The following is a 15,148-nucleotide window of genomic DNA, read 5'->3' as shown; positions in this document are numbered from 1 at the left end:
CTCTCTGCTGACAAGTTCTCTTAACTGTGTTGTATTTGCAGCGTGGGTATGAAAAAAATGATTAATTTGGCAAGTTTTGCGTGTGAAATCTCCTCAGACTTGGAATTTGGGTTTAGAGGCTGAGAAGTTCCTGACAATGACAGGATGCCATCTTCTGTTTAAGTGGGATATTTTCTATTTAAAATGCAATAAAAGCACAGGATTATGTTAGCCAGCGTTGCTGAGTTTCTGCCCTGCTCCTCTGCCTGCACATAATCAGTATTTTCTTTCTCTTCTCCCTCTCTGTTTGTTCTCATTTACCCTGCAGGGTTTCTGAGCACAGGGGACCCGTCTGCTAAGGGGAACTATGGCTTGTTGGACCAGATCCAGGCCCTGCGCTGGCTCAATGAAAACATCGGCCACTTTGGAGGAGACCCAGAGAGAATCACCATCTTTGGCTCGGGAGCCGGTGCCGCTTGTGTGAACCTTCTCATCCTCTCCCACCACTCCGAGGGTACGCTTCTTTCGACGTCGTCGTCACATTAGTAGTCACATATCCTGCTCAAAGGGGATTAAGATTTTCGGGAAGTATATATTCAATAGAAACACAAAAACCGCAAAGATTGAGAAAGAAAGAAAGAAATACATGATTGTCACTCTAGACAGTGCTAGAGTTGAAAGATGGATGAAAACAGTAGGTTATTTGCCATAAAACCATTACTCACTTTGGAACACAAGCCCTGTAATAATCCAAAAATAACGTCATTCCACGAGGGACTAAGATCACTGAACTGCACTGACAAAATTGTCCTTCTCTAATAAAATGAATCCTGTCGGGACAGTGTATATATACAGTATATTACTGACCTTGATATATTTAGACTTCCAATAAAGAACATCATTACCGCATATATACTGTAAATATACTGTATATACGGAGGGATGGATGGATGGATAGATGTATAGTATTGTTTACACAGCACCCCCACCCCATGGTTCCTGGTTATAAAAAGGTAAAAAAGAAAATCAGCTGTTTTATGTCATGTTGCCGTGCAGATTTGCAGATGAATATTTATTAATACTGAAACTTTACAACGAATAGAACGTATTCGAGTTGGTTGAATTCATTTCATTCATTTTGTCAGATATTCAACGACAAAAACACCCAGCACGCACTGATTGTATTTTTCATTTACGTCTATTAGTGCTTTGCAGTCTTCACTGTCTTTGCTGGCCACCAACGGGGTTTTGTCTCTGCAGCATTTCCACGTCTTTCACTGCAGATGAGCATCCCGTGTTTGGGCAGCTGGCTTGCAGTCGTTGGTGGATAGGGAGATGTATGGCCTAAGTAGTCATTTTAACCATACAGTGTGATTCTTTTTAACAGTCTTTATTTATGACCGCTGTGCATTTAGTAAGCTTGAGTTCTGGGAAACAAATTGCATTAAAACCAGCAACTGTGAGGAGCCTTTACAAGCTGCATTATAACTGCATATTTAACAGGGTTTTAATGCAGTGGCTTAGATGGTTATTCCCCGTTTTTATACGTTTGAATGCATCATATTAATGTACGTATCCTTGTCATTTTATGTGATGAATATTATTGAAAATTATAGTAAAAAAATATACAAGCAACTCTCGCACCCATGGCCCATCCTCAAGGCACCTCCTCTGGAACCACTGCAGTATTCTTCACCAGTATTCTGGACTTTACTTCCTTTTGTTTGTTTTCGAATGGCAGCTCTCGAAAATACCCACCAGATGTTTGATCACTAATCCTCCGATGAGTCAAACTCAGAAGGTGAATGGCACTTTACCAAGAATTCAGATTATGTGATGACTTAACTATTAACCTTAAAAACTATATTTTTAGATATCTCTTTTTGTCAGAAATCATTCAGGAGGACATGGAAAAGCATTTTCAATAATTGGGTAGTATCAGCCAAGGTGTTTGATGTTGTCAAGCAGCCAGCTAATGTGAATGTTAAGACTGGTGTTTAAACTGTGGGTGTTGGTGGATGGTTACTTCAGACATATCATGTGTTATTTCATTTGCCTTTGTAGTACTCGGGTAGGTTTGATTCTTTTTTTTATTTTTGGTTTATGTTGGATTATTTTGGCCAAAATTGTGGTGTTTTTGTGTCATGTAGAAAATCAAAGATTGAATATCCACATCAATGTTATGCGAATTGTTGCAAAAATCCTCTTCTACTCCATTTTGAAGTCTGTAACGCCACAAAGTGCGGAAAAAGTTGGTGGGTGAAGCGTTTTTTAAAGGTGCTGTGTGTGTGCAGAGGAGGGATGAGATGAGGGGTTGAGCTGGAGCTGAGAGGCTTCTTAATTGATTTCACAGGGAGAGGAGCGGGGGTGGGGCACATCCAGAATATGGGGGGGCTTAATTATTAATGACAGAATCTGCAGATAAAACAGAGGGACAGCAAGCCACTTTACATAACAGTGCAGCGGTGCAACAGTGCGAGCACTTTTCTTTCTCTTTCCGCCTCTCGTTAGCGCTTTATCCAACGCAGCCATCAAGCCCACTGCTGGGAGAGTCGCCACCATCTTTCTTGCTGCTGCCTCTTGTGTATGTAATGCGAGTGCATCATTTTCCAACCCTAATATTCATAAAGATTCTCTCCGGCAGCAAAAATATCTACTTCATCTTGCATCCTATGTTGGAGGAGGATTGCTCCTCCTCCAACATATGCATTATTGAGAGCGCTACACACTGGAAGGCCTTGAAAGCCCCATCAGTTGCAAGCAAAAGTGTGTCAGGGAGGGAAAACGGTGCAGAGCGGGGAGAGAATAAGTGATTATTGCTATATCTGCTGTATGTGGTCCCGCTGTGCACAGGCCTGTTCCAGAGGGCCATCGCTCAGAGTGGCTCCGCCATCTCCAGCTGGGCAGTCAACTACCGGCCGATGATGTACACCAAGATCCTGGCCAAGAAGGTCGGCTGCACTCTGGGGGACATGGCTGAGTTGGTGGACTGCCTGCGGAGGAAGAGTTTCCGTGAGCTAGTGGACCAAGACATCCAGCCTGCACGCTACCACATCGCCTTCGGGCCTGTGGTGGACGGGGACGTGGTCCCCGATGACCCCGAGATCCTGATGCAGCAGGTCAGTGCTGACGTCGTCGTCCACCATTGTTTTCTCTCGATCATGTCCTTGCGTTTCCGCTGCATCCCGTGCTGTCATGTCATGCTGTGTGTGTTTGGTCGTGACACCAGGGCGAATTCCTGAACTATGACATACTGCTGGGCGTCAACCAGGGAGAGGGCCTGAAGTTTGTGGATGACAGCGAAGGAGAAGATGGGATATCAGCAACCTCATTTGACTACACCATCTCCAACTTTGTGGATAATCTGTACGGATACCCTGACGGTGAGGAAAGAGACTGAAGAGAACGTTGATGATAAAATGTATAACGCAGAAAAGCTTTGATCAACTATTAAGTTTGCATTTGAATCACAGTTATAATATTATGCAAAAATAAATGGAAGCCAGTGAGTAAAGAAACACGGCGGTAGAGTTGACTCATCTTTCAGCAACAGCACCTGTATTCACAGTGCGTTGTGTTTGTGATACCACCTGTACGATGGCCCCGGTCTGACTTAATTGTACAGGAAGTCGAGTGAAATGTGATTATGAAATGTGATTATTCTTTCAAGGCAAAGACATCCTGAGGGAAACCATAAAGTTCATGTACACGGACTGGGCTGACAGGGACAACAGTGACATGCGGAGGAAGACCCTCCTGGCTCTGTTCACGGACCACCAGTGGGTGGCCCCGGCTGTCGCCACTGCCAAGCTGCACGCTGAGTTCCAGTCGCCCGTCTACTTCTATACCTTCCACCACCACTGTCAGACCGAGGCCCGGCCAGACTGGGCGGACGCAGCTCACGGCGATGAGATCCCCTATGTGTTTGGGATTCCCATGGTGGGAGCCACCGATCTGTTTCCCTGTAACTTCTCCAAAAACGATGTAATGCTCAGCGCTGTAGTCATGACCTACTGGACCAACTTTGCCAAGACAGGGTTAGTATGATGTCAAATTCTATAATTCCTTTGGGATATTTAATGCAGTTAATTGATCATAAATACCAGGTAATACACAGCGTCTAATACAGTGGTGATTTCACTTTTGGAAGTAACCTATTAGTGAAATCCCAATTTAGCTCAACTGTGTTAGTCTGCTAAAGGTGAATATAGAATTAGTGTTGTCTTTTATTTGGAGATATTTTATTAGATGAGAGAATCTTTTGAACATTTTGTGGGACTGAACATCTGGGTTGCGACTGTGATGCATCCCCGAGCTCTTTCCGAGGCAGGTAACACTCAAATTATTTTGATCTGCTATCTCTGTCCTGCAGGGATCCTAACCTACCAGTTCCTCAGGACACCACGTTCATCCACACCAAGCCCAACCGCTTTGAAGAGGTCATCTGGACCAAGTTCAGCTCCAAAGACAAGCAGTACTTGCACATCGGCCTGAAGCCTCGTGTGAGAGACAACTACCGGGCCAACAAAGTGGCCTTCTGGTTGGAGCTGGTGCCGCATCTTCACAGCCTCCACAAGGAAATCATCAGCTCCATCACAACTCGACTGCCGCCCGGAGGCCCCAACCGCTGGAAGGGCCCTCACAACCCTGGCGCCCGCTCCACGCGGCACCCTGTGATCTCCACCTATCCACCCGATCCCGAGCCCGACGGTTCGGAGAGGCCCCGCTTTTCTCCCTTCCCCGACGAGACGCGGGACTACTCCACCGAGCTGAGCGTGACGGTGGCCGTGGGCGCCTCGCTTCTTTTCCTCAACGTGCTGGCCTTCGCCGCGCTCTACTACAAACGGGATAAGCGCCACGAACTCATGCAGAGGCGCCACCGCCGGCTGTCCCCGCAACGCGTCACGACCATGGGCATGGGCATGGGCGTCGGCATGGGAGTGGTCGGGGCCCCACCGCACAACGACCTGGCGCTGAGTCAGGAGGAGGAGCTCATGTCGCTGCAGATGAAGCAGCAGCGGGTGGAGCTGGAGCACGGCACACCCCTCCCTTCCCGCGGCATCCTCGGCGACCTGGAACCACTGCGACCTCCCGTGTGCCCACCCGACTACACGCTGGCCCTGCGGCGGGCGCCGGAGGACGTGCCACTGATGACAGCCAACACCATCACCATGATCCCCAGCACCATCAGCAGCATGCAGCCCCTCCACCCCTTCAACACCTACCCCCCTGTCCCGGCCCCCTCCACCACACCCGTCCCCAGCCACAGCAACAATGCCCTGCCACACCAACACTCCACCACCCGTGTATAGGACCAGGCACAACCTCTGCAAGCCCAGAGATGCACCACACAAACTGCTCCAGACAAACGCCACTCTCACCGCCCTCGATTCTTCTTTACTATATCTTTGTCTTTTCTCATTAAGCCCTCGAATAAAGCTGCAGTTTGTAAGATTTTAAGCAGTGAAATACCTCTAAAATGTAATCATAAATCACAGGGGAGTTGATTAAAAACGCTCCTTTGCCAAAAGACTGTCATCGTAGGTACACGCCGCTTTGCCCCCCGTCGAAGCTCTTTCAATATCCCGTGCTTTAGGTGAGCCACCGAACGCAGCTCCAAGCCTGTAGCGCTCTCTCAAAGAGGCACCGAACTCATGGCGATCCGTCCGACATCTCACGTGTAGCTCGGTTGTTTTTTGCGCATGTGTTGTTGTGTCAGTGTAAGACTATGTTTGACATAGAATACATATATTCACTTTCATTCATTTAGTGAAAAGATAATACAGTAGCGAGCAGCTTCGAACGAGGCGCCAGATGCCCCGACAAGCTGTCTGTCATAAAGCGGTGATTTCTTGAAACTTACAAATTGCAGCTTTAAAAGCCCAATCTGGAAGTGGAATTTGGCACCCCGTGTTGAACACTATGTCCCAACAGCTGTCTCTGTGTTCTGATTTCTTTGGGAGACTTTAGTTAAGTGTGAAATGTATTGACATGGAAGAACAAGGATGAGCCATTTGACATTTACGCATCGAGTATTTCATCAATTTTCAAACTTTATTTCTGCTGTTTACAAATCGATGTACCTGTTTTTCGGTTACGATGCGACCTAAATGCAATCATGGAGAGAGAAAAAAAATCTGTATACCCATTTATGCTGCTTTTGAAACATTTCCAGATTGGGGCTTTAACTGTTGGGCGGTAAACAGGAAATAACTGAACCATACTCGGTCTGTGGGATGCAACCTGGAATCCAGGCTGCCCATTAGAACTCGCTGCATCTCCGCCACACAGGCTCTAATCATGCCCATTACTTTATTTGTTTCTCACTCATTACCTCCCTGTCTGCATCCGCATCTCAGCCCATTTAACCGCTTCGCTCCTTTCGCTGCCTCACTACTTTTTTCTCTCTCTCTGCATCTGCCCTTGTAGCTCTTTTTATTAAACACAATCCATGTCCATCTCCACTTCTCTCTCTCTCTCTCTCTCTCTCTCTCTCTCTCTCGTCTTTCTCGCAATCACTTCTAGACTCTTCTTTTCCTTTTGGAGTCTTTTATACAAAAACACAAATGTAAATGATGTATTATTAATAAATTGTAAGGATATGAATGAACAAAAAAAAGATATTCTGATATCTCGTTTTTACCAGCATTCTTGGTGCCAAGTACTGTGATAAAGTTCCTCTCTCGCTGGCGTCCAGTGGACCGCCTGGAGAGGTCCATCCTGACTGTATCTTACAAAAGGAATTACCATCATAAAAAGTGCCAACCCCTTCATCTTTCTTTTTGATCCACACTTCTTCTTCTTTTTTTTTTTTTAATTACACTCAATGTTGCACTGTGGCTGGTCTCTTCTTGGGAAATCAGATTCAATATATCCTCATTTTAACAAAAAATAAGAAGTTTTATTAACTACTTGTCTGGGATATTTGCATGATGTAATATATATATATATATATATATATATATATATATATATATATATATAAAGAGTGTGGACAAAGACGTTTGTTTGCCATTTTGATGATTTGCCTTGTTCTTCATTGATTTTTTTTTATTTTATTTTGAATATCATTTCTATTTTAATATCAGCTGCACTTTGTGGTACTTCGGAAAGGTATGAAAGTATAAAGAGATGATTATTGTGTAAAACTATGATTATAACAAAGAGAGTAAATATTTCCTCTTTATTTTTTTCATTTCCTAACACTGAGGCTGTGCCGCAAATCTACCAGAGAGACTGATGAAAGCCTTTTCCTTTCCTTCCTCCTTTGCTCTGTTTCTCTTTATCTTTTGCAACTGTCAAGTTTGCAGTCACTGTCTCTCGATCTCACCTGAAGATAGCACTTTTTTTTAAATTCCGGAGAAAAAAAAACAAAAACAGAATCAACTACTTTACATGAATAGTCTGAATAAGGTCTTTGCCTGTGACTGGCATTGACCACATGCTTCAAGGACTGCCTGACAGTTATCTTTTCGTCTGCTCTTTTGTTGTTTCACGATTCTCCCTCCTGCACGGCGGGAGAAAGGAGAACATATTTATGACGGTCAAAGGGTGAGAAAGCCTTGTACGCGCGTTTCACATCTTTCGCACAACTGAACACAAGAGACGGGTCGCACTTTGGACACACAAAAAAAAAACACAAACCCAGTGACATTAGGACAACACTGGACGAACGGCGGCAGTGATTCAGCGCTCAAATAGCTCGTCAGCTACAGTGTGATCTGTCGATGCACGGAGGATGCATTTTTAAAAAAGAAAAAAAATCACAAATCTTTAACGACAGACATTACTCATACACCATGTAACACAAAAGCAAGGTGGAGCGGGATCCGTTTCCCGCCTCCCTTGTTGTGTTCCTGTCTGCTGAGGATAAACAACACTCTGGAGCCAGACTGCCATCCCTCACGCTGGACTGGAGCGAGCTGCGAGGACAAAAGAACAAAAAAAAAAAAAACCCAACACGTGAAACAAACTGTACATTTTTTTAAGTGTAAGGAAACAAACTGGAATTTGTAAATATTATGTTTGTCGTTTGGTTTGAGTGATTGGCCGGATCTTTTCTTTGTGACAACAGGTGCAAGTTTCGGTGACTTACATGATTTTAGCACTCATGCGTATGTTTTTTTGATTCTTCTTTTATTTCAATAGGTTACGGGCACACAAATACATCTGTTAACACATGTGAATAATTTTCACACACACACACAAATCACAGCATGGTTGAGGTCAACGTAAACTTGACAAAGGAATGCTTACGGCTCCAGTTAGCCTTGATATTGTGGTGATAAAAATGTTCTTGCTGCATATATGCTGTCTGAAGCATAATGTACACACCTGGCCCTACCGTGCCAGTCATGAAGGCAGCTTTTTGAGTGAAATGAGTCATTTCATTGGTTACAAAGCCAAAGAACAGCTGCAGAGAACAGATGAAGGAAGGTGAAACGGGAATGATGCGAGAAATGAGGCAGAAACAAAGAACGAGATCGAGCGGATGTTTCAAATGTGCTCTAAACAGACCACAAATCAAGAGTTTTTACTTGTGATACTGTTGGATTTAATTGCTAGTGTCTCACATTGTCTCGGGCATTGTCGTACAGCGTGACCTCTAACTGGGAGGTCACCAGATCCTTTGTACCCTCTTGCTCTTCTTTCAGACTCTAATCATGGTGGTTGTTTTGCAGTTTTATCTGTACGTTCTGTTTAAGGGATTATTGACCCGCTGATGTGAGTTCGAGTTGCCCATGCTTCACAAAACAGCATTACAAAGACAGTTGTTCTTTTTTGTTGTTGTTTGTTTTTCAAAACAAGCGTTTGGACAGCCAACAGATAATGGAAGCACACTCACCGAGTTTACATGTTTACACTACAGTTTTAACGTTGGCTTATGGTAAGGAGAAAAAAAATACCGCAAAGCATTACAAGGATCCAAATAACTTCTTCTTACAACATTTCTGGCTGGAATGGTAAAGTGAAGGCTTGCACCTGTTTGTCTGTTTCATTTAGTCTGATTCAGTAACCTGCTTGAAGCTCAAGATACTGTGAGAGAGCATTATGACCAGAAGGAGTTGAGAGAATTAAAGTTAATATTTCTATTTCAAATAGAGGCTATTACACACTGTATGTTGTGTATCTGAACTGGAAAACATTAAAAGACATTCTTAAACAAATGCTTTGCTATCATTTGTGTCCCACTGTCAGAGAATGCAATATTAGAATTGTAATACATTTCATAGCCACGTGGGGGCAGAAGAAACCCACTTACAGGTAGTTGCACACAATCTGGAGCACTTTTTTTTGTTGTCGCTTCAAGCTAATGCGTTAGCTTGTTTATTTATGCAACCAGGAGGAATTAATAACTTTACAGATGAAAACGTTTCTTCTGGTTTGGTCACCAACCTCTGAGGAAAATACCTCAGCGTTTAGCTATGCCACGTGACTCATTTCTCCAGCTAGCTTGCTGCTAGCTTGTAATTGCTATTTGGTAGCTTACAGTCAAAAATGGAGCTAGCTCTGTGATTGGTCGGTTGGGTCTGTCACTATGAGAGACCCCTCTCACATCCACCATTTTACTCACTGATGATATTTTAAATATTGACTAATGAAGATTGAAATAAGTGGTATTTTTTGTTAGTCCTCCCAATGCTCCTCAGTTTGATTCCATGTTCTAAACTCTGACTTTCATTCCATGAGGTCTTAAAGGAAGCCAGAGGATTTGAATTACACGGCCTAAAATAACAGCACCAGTTTTATGAAGGGAACCGTCCTCTAATCTGTGTTTACTCAGCTGCTGTACACAATTAATCACCATTATGGCAAATATACTGGAGCAGACTGACCGGTGCTGCTGGATGGAGCATTTGTGCTAATGCACCGCTTTCCATTCATTCAACTGAATTGTTTCTTCTTCTTTTTTTGGCCGGAGATACATTCACTTCTGTGTTATCACCCTCAAATAAACACTTTTACCTCTTTTTACCTCTCCAAGGTCACAGTTTCCACTCTAATAAATTGATCTGCTTTTCCCCCCGATTACATCTGGCATTATGAATATCACAGGAAGACTACAGATAATTTCATTGGTAAACCAGTAAGGCTAGATGGTTACAATTAGCAAACCCTGCCTGCAGCTGTGGTGCAAGCAGTTTCTTTTGGGGTTAATGTACACAGTTTCCTTCTAGAGAGAGAGAGAACAGCCCAATCTGACCTCGCAAAAGTTTACAATGCATCCATTTAAAAAAAAAAAGGTTTTCATATCCAGAATATTACGTCCTTACTTTTGGTTTAGAATATATGCCTCGAAATATTGCTGCAATAAGAAGCAAGTTATTAGACCCTGCATTTTCTAATAACGTATATGGTTGATGTGCACTGTATTAATCAAAATGATATTCTACTTTCTTTCATTCTACTTTCAGCAGATTCATCATAAATAGATTGCACAGCTGTTTAGATGACTGATGTTAAGGGTAATGTCCAATAACATGCAGATAATATGTTGGTTCTGCTCTGAGCACTGATCACAGGAGATACATTGGTTTTGCCACTAGATGGCGCTGTGTAACTATCATGTGCAGAGAAAGCTTGCTGCACCAGAACCTTCCTGCTTCCAACCCAAAATGAACCATGAAAACAAACTTCAAAACAGGTTTTAGGACGATGGCTGAGGATTCTCTAACAGCTCGGAACGTAGAACAAAAAACACGTTCGTAATTATCAATCGTGTTCATGATAATGATTTCCAAAGAGGTGAAGTTGTATTTTTTTTATTGGATGATAAACATTAGGATAGTGACTTTGTAAGGGTCCTCAAATGCTCCTAAACTCTGTTATTCAACCGTATATTGTGTTATTATATTTAACAGACTTGTATGATATGTAGATTAACTAAATGACTAAAAACACTTAAACCCATCAGATAAGTGATACAACTCCATGTTTCACAACCGAACATTCAAACTCACATCGACATGAGTAATGGTGAAAAGAAGCTATTCCTAAACTTAGCCCTGATATTAAGTCAATGATAAATAACAACCACAACACAGAGCAGTATGTTTTATTAAATGAGTGTATTTTGTTTTGTATTAGGCTACAATTCCTCTCCCAACGCTACATTTTGTGTCGTGTTTTATTTTATTTTAAGAAGGAGAAATGATGAACGATAGAAATCATAGAAAAAGTACACAATTAGTTTCAACCCCAACCCCGCGCAAAAAAATGTAATTAACATTCCAGTGAATTATACCTATTTGTCTTCTTCTTCAACACTCTGGACACCATGACAGCTGACCACACACTCAGATGGTGTGTTGGAGGTACAGCGGCAGCGGGGAGGGAGACGCGCAGCTGTCATAGAACATCTGCAGGTCCTGGGTCGCGTCCAAGCTATTTCTCAGGGTCGCCTCGAGCGTCTCGACCTTCATCTCGCGCACGCTGTTGCCCTCCTTGGCGTTTTTGGCCATGGCGCCGTGGGAGGGGAAGAGGTCGCGCACGTGGTACGGCGCGTTGCGGTCGTAGTCGGTGCAGCAGTAGGCGGACCACACGTCCTCCGGGATGGCCACGCGGTCCTGCTTGTCTCGGCGGATCATGTTGCCCCTGGTGGTGACCCCGGTCACGATGTAGGCCGTGCCGCGGCAGAAGTTGTTGAGGCGGATCCGGATGCGCTCCTCGTACTCGCGCCAGGGCCCGATGTTGAACTCGCGCACCTGCGGCACCACGTTGGTCAGGCTGTAGGTCGCGGCGCGGTCGTGCGGGGAGGACTGGTGCTGGTCCGGGTTCAGGTGACCCCTCTCGTACAGAACCACGTCAGAGTAGTCTTCCAGGACGGCCTGGCTTTGCTCAAACTTCCTGTGCGTGTAGCCGGTGGGGAATGGCTGCATGTTGCCGTTCCCATTCAGATCTGCCAGCTGGGGAGACACAGAACACATGAGACCCAGACAAGGAACCAGTTTTTCACATGCTGGGAAGTAATATGAAACTGTTCTATACAGCAGAGGAGTAGCTAAAACAATAAAAACCCTTTTTATGAATTAAGAATTTGGCATTTTTGCAAAGCATCACTCAAGGCCAAGCGTCTGACCTGTGGCTCATACATCCAGGGGTAGTCCGCACGTATGTCCCCCTCTGTTTTCTTGAAGGTGTAAGCTGAGTAAACTGGAATCCGCTTTTGCGGGTCGTACAGGGTCACGTAGCGAGGCTTGTCTGCGTAATGCTGGCAGATCCTCTTCAGTTCTGGGTCCCCGAACCCTCGGGGCGGCGTCCCCATGTAGAGGGAGTCCTTGCATCTCTCTACGTGATTAAAATCCAGAACAACCGTCGTCGACACCAGAGGCAAGAGAAAGGCCAGCAACGGGCCACAAGCTGTCAACGTGCTCATGTTGAAAGACGTCTCCTCGTCTTCTGGAAAGCACTGAGAGAAAATGCTGCCAGTTATGATTATGGCAAATCAGATATGCAAAGCAAGTGGAGCCAGTGGGGCCAAGAGACTCATCAGACACGTGGGCGTGGATGTGCAGGTCAATGCTATCAATGCAATGGTAAAATGCAAAACTGTCTAATCGGTGTCGGTGGTGAACAAACGGCCCAGTGAACATGTGTTACTATGCCTCAGCGTGGGTGGTGAGATAAGGCGGCAAGCTCAAATTGTAAAATACTGACCGTTACTAAATTGACATCATGCTGTATTGAAGCAGACTTGAAACTAGAGACCATAAACAAATGTTACAGAGATAATAAATCAAGTGAGATCTAGGGTCATTTTCTCATTGACTTCTATGCCATCCGACTTCTTTTTGCAGCCAGAGGAGTCGCCTCCTGATGGCCAGTAGAGAGAATGCAAGTTTAAGGAGGTTGCCGTCTGGGGAGAAGTAATAATGAAAATGAATCCACATACCAAGAACACCCTAGAGCATATGAAAACAGTTAAAATAGTTCTCAGCTAAACATCACAACAATATGCACTTTAATACAATCAATGATATTAAATAACATCCCGTTTGAAATATGTTTAATTGAACACATTTGGAAGTTGACCAATTTGTCTCATAAAAAAGAAAGTGTTGGAAACCACTGATGTAAATGTGTGAACTGTAAGGGAAATAAAAAGTGCTGCATATCAATGGCTGGAGTGTCTGGTGCTGTAGCTCCTCTTCACAAGCCGGCCTCATGCAAATGGCAAGTGTTTGTCAGATTAGCTGGAGCAACAATCCCTCACTGCCCTAATAAGTCAATTTGAGTGACTGAGTGTGGTTATTCATCGAGGGACCGGCTTGCCTCTCTGATCTAATCCTGAGTTATGACAATCATAACTCATGTAGCCGAGGCTGATGATGCAGTTATGCGAACAGACATTTTTCAGCTGTCAGCATTTTTACCAATTAAAATTATAAATTCAGACCAAGTGCCGACCCCGCTCGGCTGCCCTCTGTCGCTTCATCTTCAGCAGAGGAGGGAGAGCGTCTCACCGCGGTTGGCCTTAATGTTATATGGCCTCTTTAGGAGAAAATGTAATTATGGTTAGGGCAGCATATCAGGGTTTTTTTTTTTTTCAATATGTGACAAAAATCATCATCTCTCTGTTTAATTGTTTGTTTCTTGAGGTGGATTATTAAAGATGTCAAGTAAGTCTCATATAAAAAATACTCAATTCTTCTGTGCCTCTCAGGCAGTCCTGGAAATATGCTCAGGAAGAATTGAATGAAATGAAATGTCAGTTAAAATGCCACAATAAGCCCATTGTGACGAGTATGGATGTGTCAGGCTGTTAAGATTTGAAAGACAAATTCAAGTATATAGTAGTAGTTTTAATATTGGTTCATTCTGGTTCTGGAAATCAGTTTGTAGTCCTTTTAAAAAAAAACACACAATAAAGGCTTTCTGACCATTTAAACAGAACGACAACTTAATGTGTGTTCTTTTGAAGGTTTGTATCTGTGTTATTGTCCTGTTGCCGCTCAACAACATTTGAATGCTCCTGGCAGCTCAGGTGTGCCATCGTGCAATGAGATATATTAGCCACTTGGAGGCAGTGTAGGCTAGTTTGTTGTCTGCTCCCAGTCTGCTCCATGATGATCACTTTATAAAAACTTTGATGAAATTCCAGCTGCGTTTGTAAGACTGAAAAGTGTAACAAACAGCACCATTGCCATTTCTCATTTTTACTCCACTGACTGGCAGTTATTAAGCTGTGCAGTATTGTGTTGTGACATTTTTTCTTAAATGTACATTTCAGTATTTTAGTTTTGAATTAATGAATTTTTAATGATTTATGTTTCTGGGTCTCTGAATCTTATCTTTCGGTTCTGGTCTGCCCCCCTCCCCATTTAACTTGTTTTACTTTTCTCTTCCTTCCTTCAGTTTACCATCGGTTTAAGTCAGAGCTGTATTTTGTCAGAATATGTATTTGTTCTTCAATTTTTGTGACATTATATATTTGTTTTTAAATAATGTAACTTCCTTTTAAATCCACATTAGCATGATATTTATAATTATTTATGAAGTGCATGGGTGACATTGTAAAACATTTTCTGCATCAGTAGATACTGTAGAGACATCTTTTTTTATTTATTTTTTGTTAGAAACTACTGAGCCAGACCAGGCAGAGCCACACTGAGCCACCAGAAGCAGCTATTCGGCCTGTGAAGCTGTCCCCTCTCAGTTCTGCACCAAAGCCTTCTGATTGGTCCAAATCCCCACATGGGCTTACGCGTTGACCAATAGAGTTTCGACTGATCGGAGGCTGTTGCTAAGGCACTTGAGGTAGAAAAGCTGTCAGCGGGCAGCCTCCACCATTTCACTCCCATACTCCGGCTCCTCTCAGCGAGGAGGCAGACAGCTCTGCCTGCTTGTTACCGGCGACAGAAGCAGATGCAGCGAGTGGTGGGTTGTTGGGTTTTTTTTGCATCGAGAGCTCCGAGTCCTCCCTCATGAACCAGGAGCCGTAGCCCCACCTCCCTCCCCCCGGTTTTTTCCCTGCCACTTGACATTTGAGCTCAGCCCGACGACTCGCAGCCCGTCTGTCACCATTTCACTCCGCTTCACCTCCCACGTCACCCACAAACACCCGCTTACAAGCTCCATGGAAAGGAGAGACATGGCAGCAGTCTTAACGGCGTGTCTTTCCTCAATTAAGCTATTATTATATCGCATATCATATTTTGAGGAGTTGATG

The 15,148-nt window shown here is 43.8% G+C and overlaps 2 protein-coding genes across 2 annotated transcripts in view; one reads left to right on the top strand and one right to left on the bottom strand.

Annotated features, from left to right (window-relative positions):
* nlgn2b (neuroligin 2b) overlaps window positions 1-6,884 on the top strand; it is a 55,227-nt gene extending 48,343 nt beyond the window's left edge. The window contains exons 5-9 of the mRNA XM_084028869.1: window positions 308-493; window positions 2,833-3,098; window positions 3,209-3,362; window positions 3,650-4,016; window positions 4,352-6,884. Coding sequence (XP_083884995.1) covers window positions 308-493; window positions 2,833-3,098; window positions 3,209-3,362; window positions 3,650-4,016; window positions 4,352-5,291 — 1,913 coding nt within the window. The 3' untranslated portion in view covers window positions 5,292-6,884. The remainder of the gene's footprint in view (window positions 1-307; window positions 494-2,832; window positions 3,099-3,208; window positions 3,363-3,649; window positions 4,017-4,351) is intronic.
* A 3,842-nt stretch (window positions 6,885-10,726) lies between these two features.
* Window positions 10,727-12,373, bottom strand: LOC311025795 (endonuclease domain-containing 1 protein). Its single transcript, XM_084028912.1, has 2 exons — window positions 12,059-12,373; window positions 10,727-11,885 (listed from the first exon to the last, which is right to left on the bottom strand). Exons 1-2 carry the CDS (start codon window positions 12,353-12,355, stop codon window positions 11,277-11,279), a joined length of 906 nt encoding a protein of 301 aa, XP_083885038.1. The 5' UTR covers window positions 12,356-12,373; the 3' UTR covers window positions 10,727-11,276.
* Window positions 12,374-15,148: the final 2,775 nt, after the last annotated feature.

The sequence above is a fragment of the Eutrigla gurnardus genome (assembly GCF_963514095.1).
Source record: "Eutrigla gurnardus genome assembly, chromosome: 15".
NCBI classification, from domain to species: domain Eukaryota; kingdom Metazoa; phylum Chordata; class Actinopteri; order Perciformes; family Triglidae; genus Eutrigla; species Eutrigla gurnardus.
The sequence above is the reverse complement of the archived record's forward strand: the minus strand, read 5'-3'. Positions and strand labels throughout refer to the sequence as shown.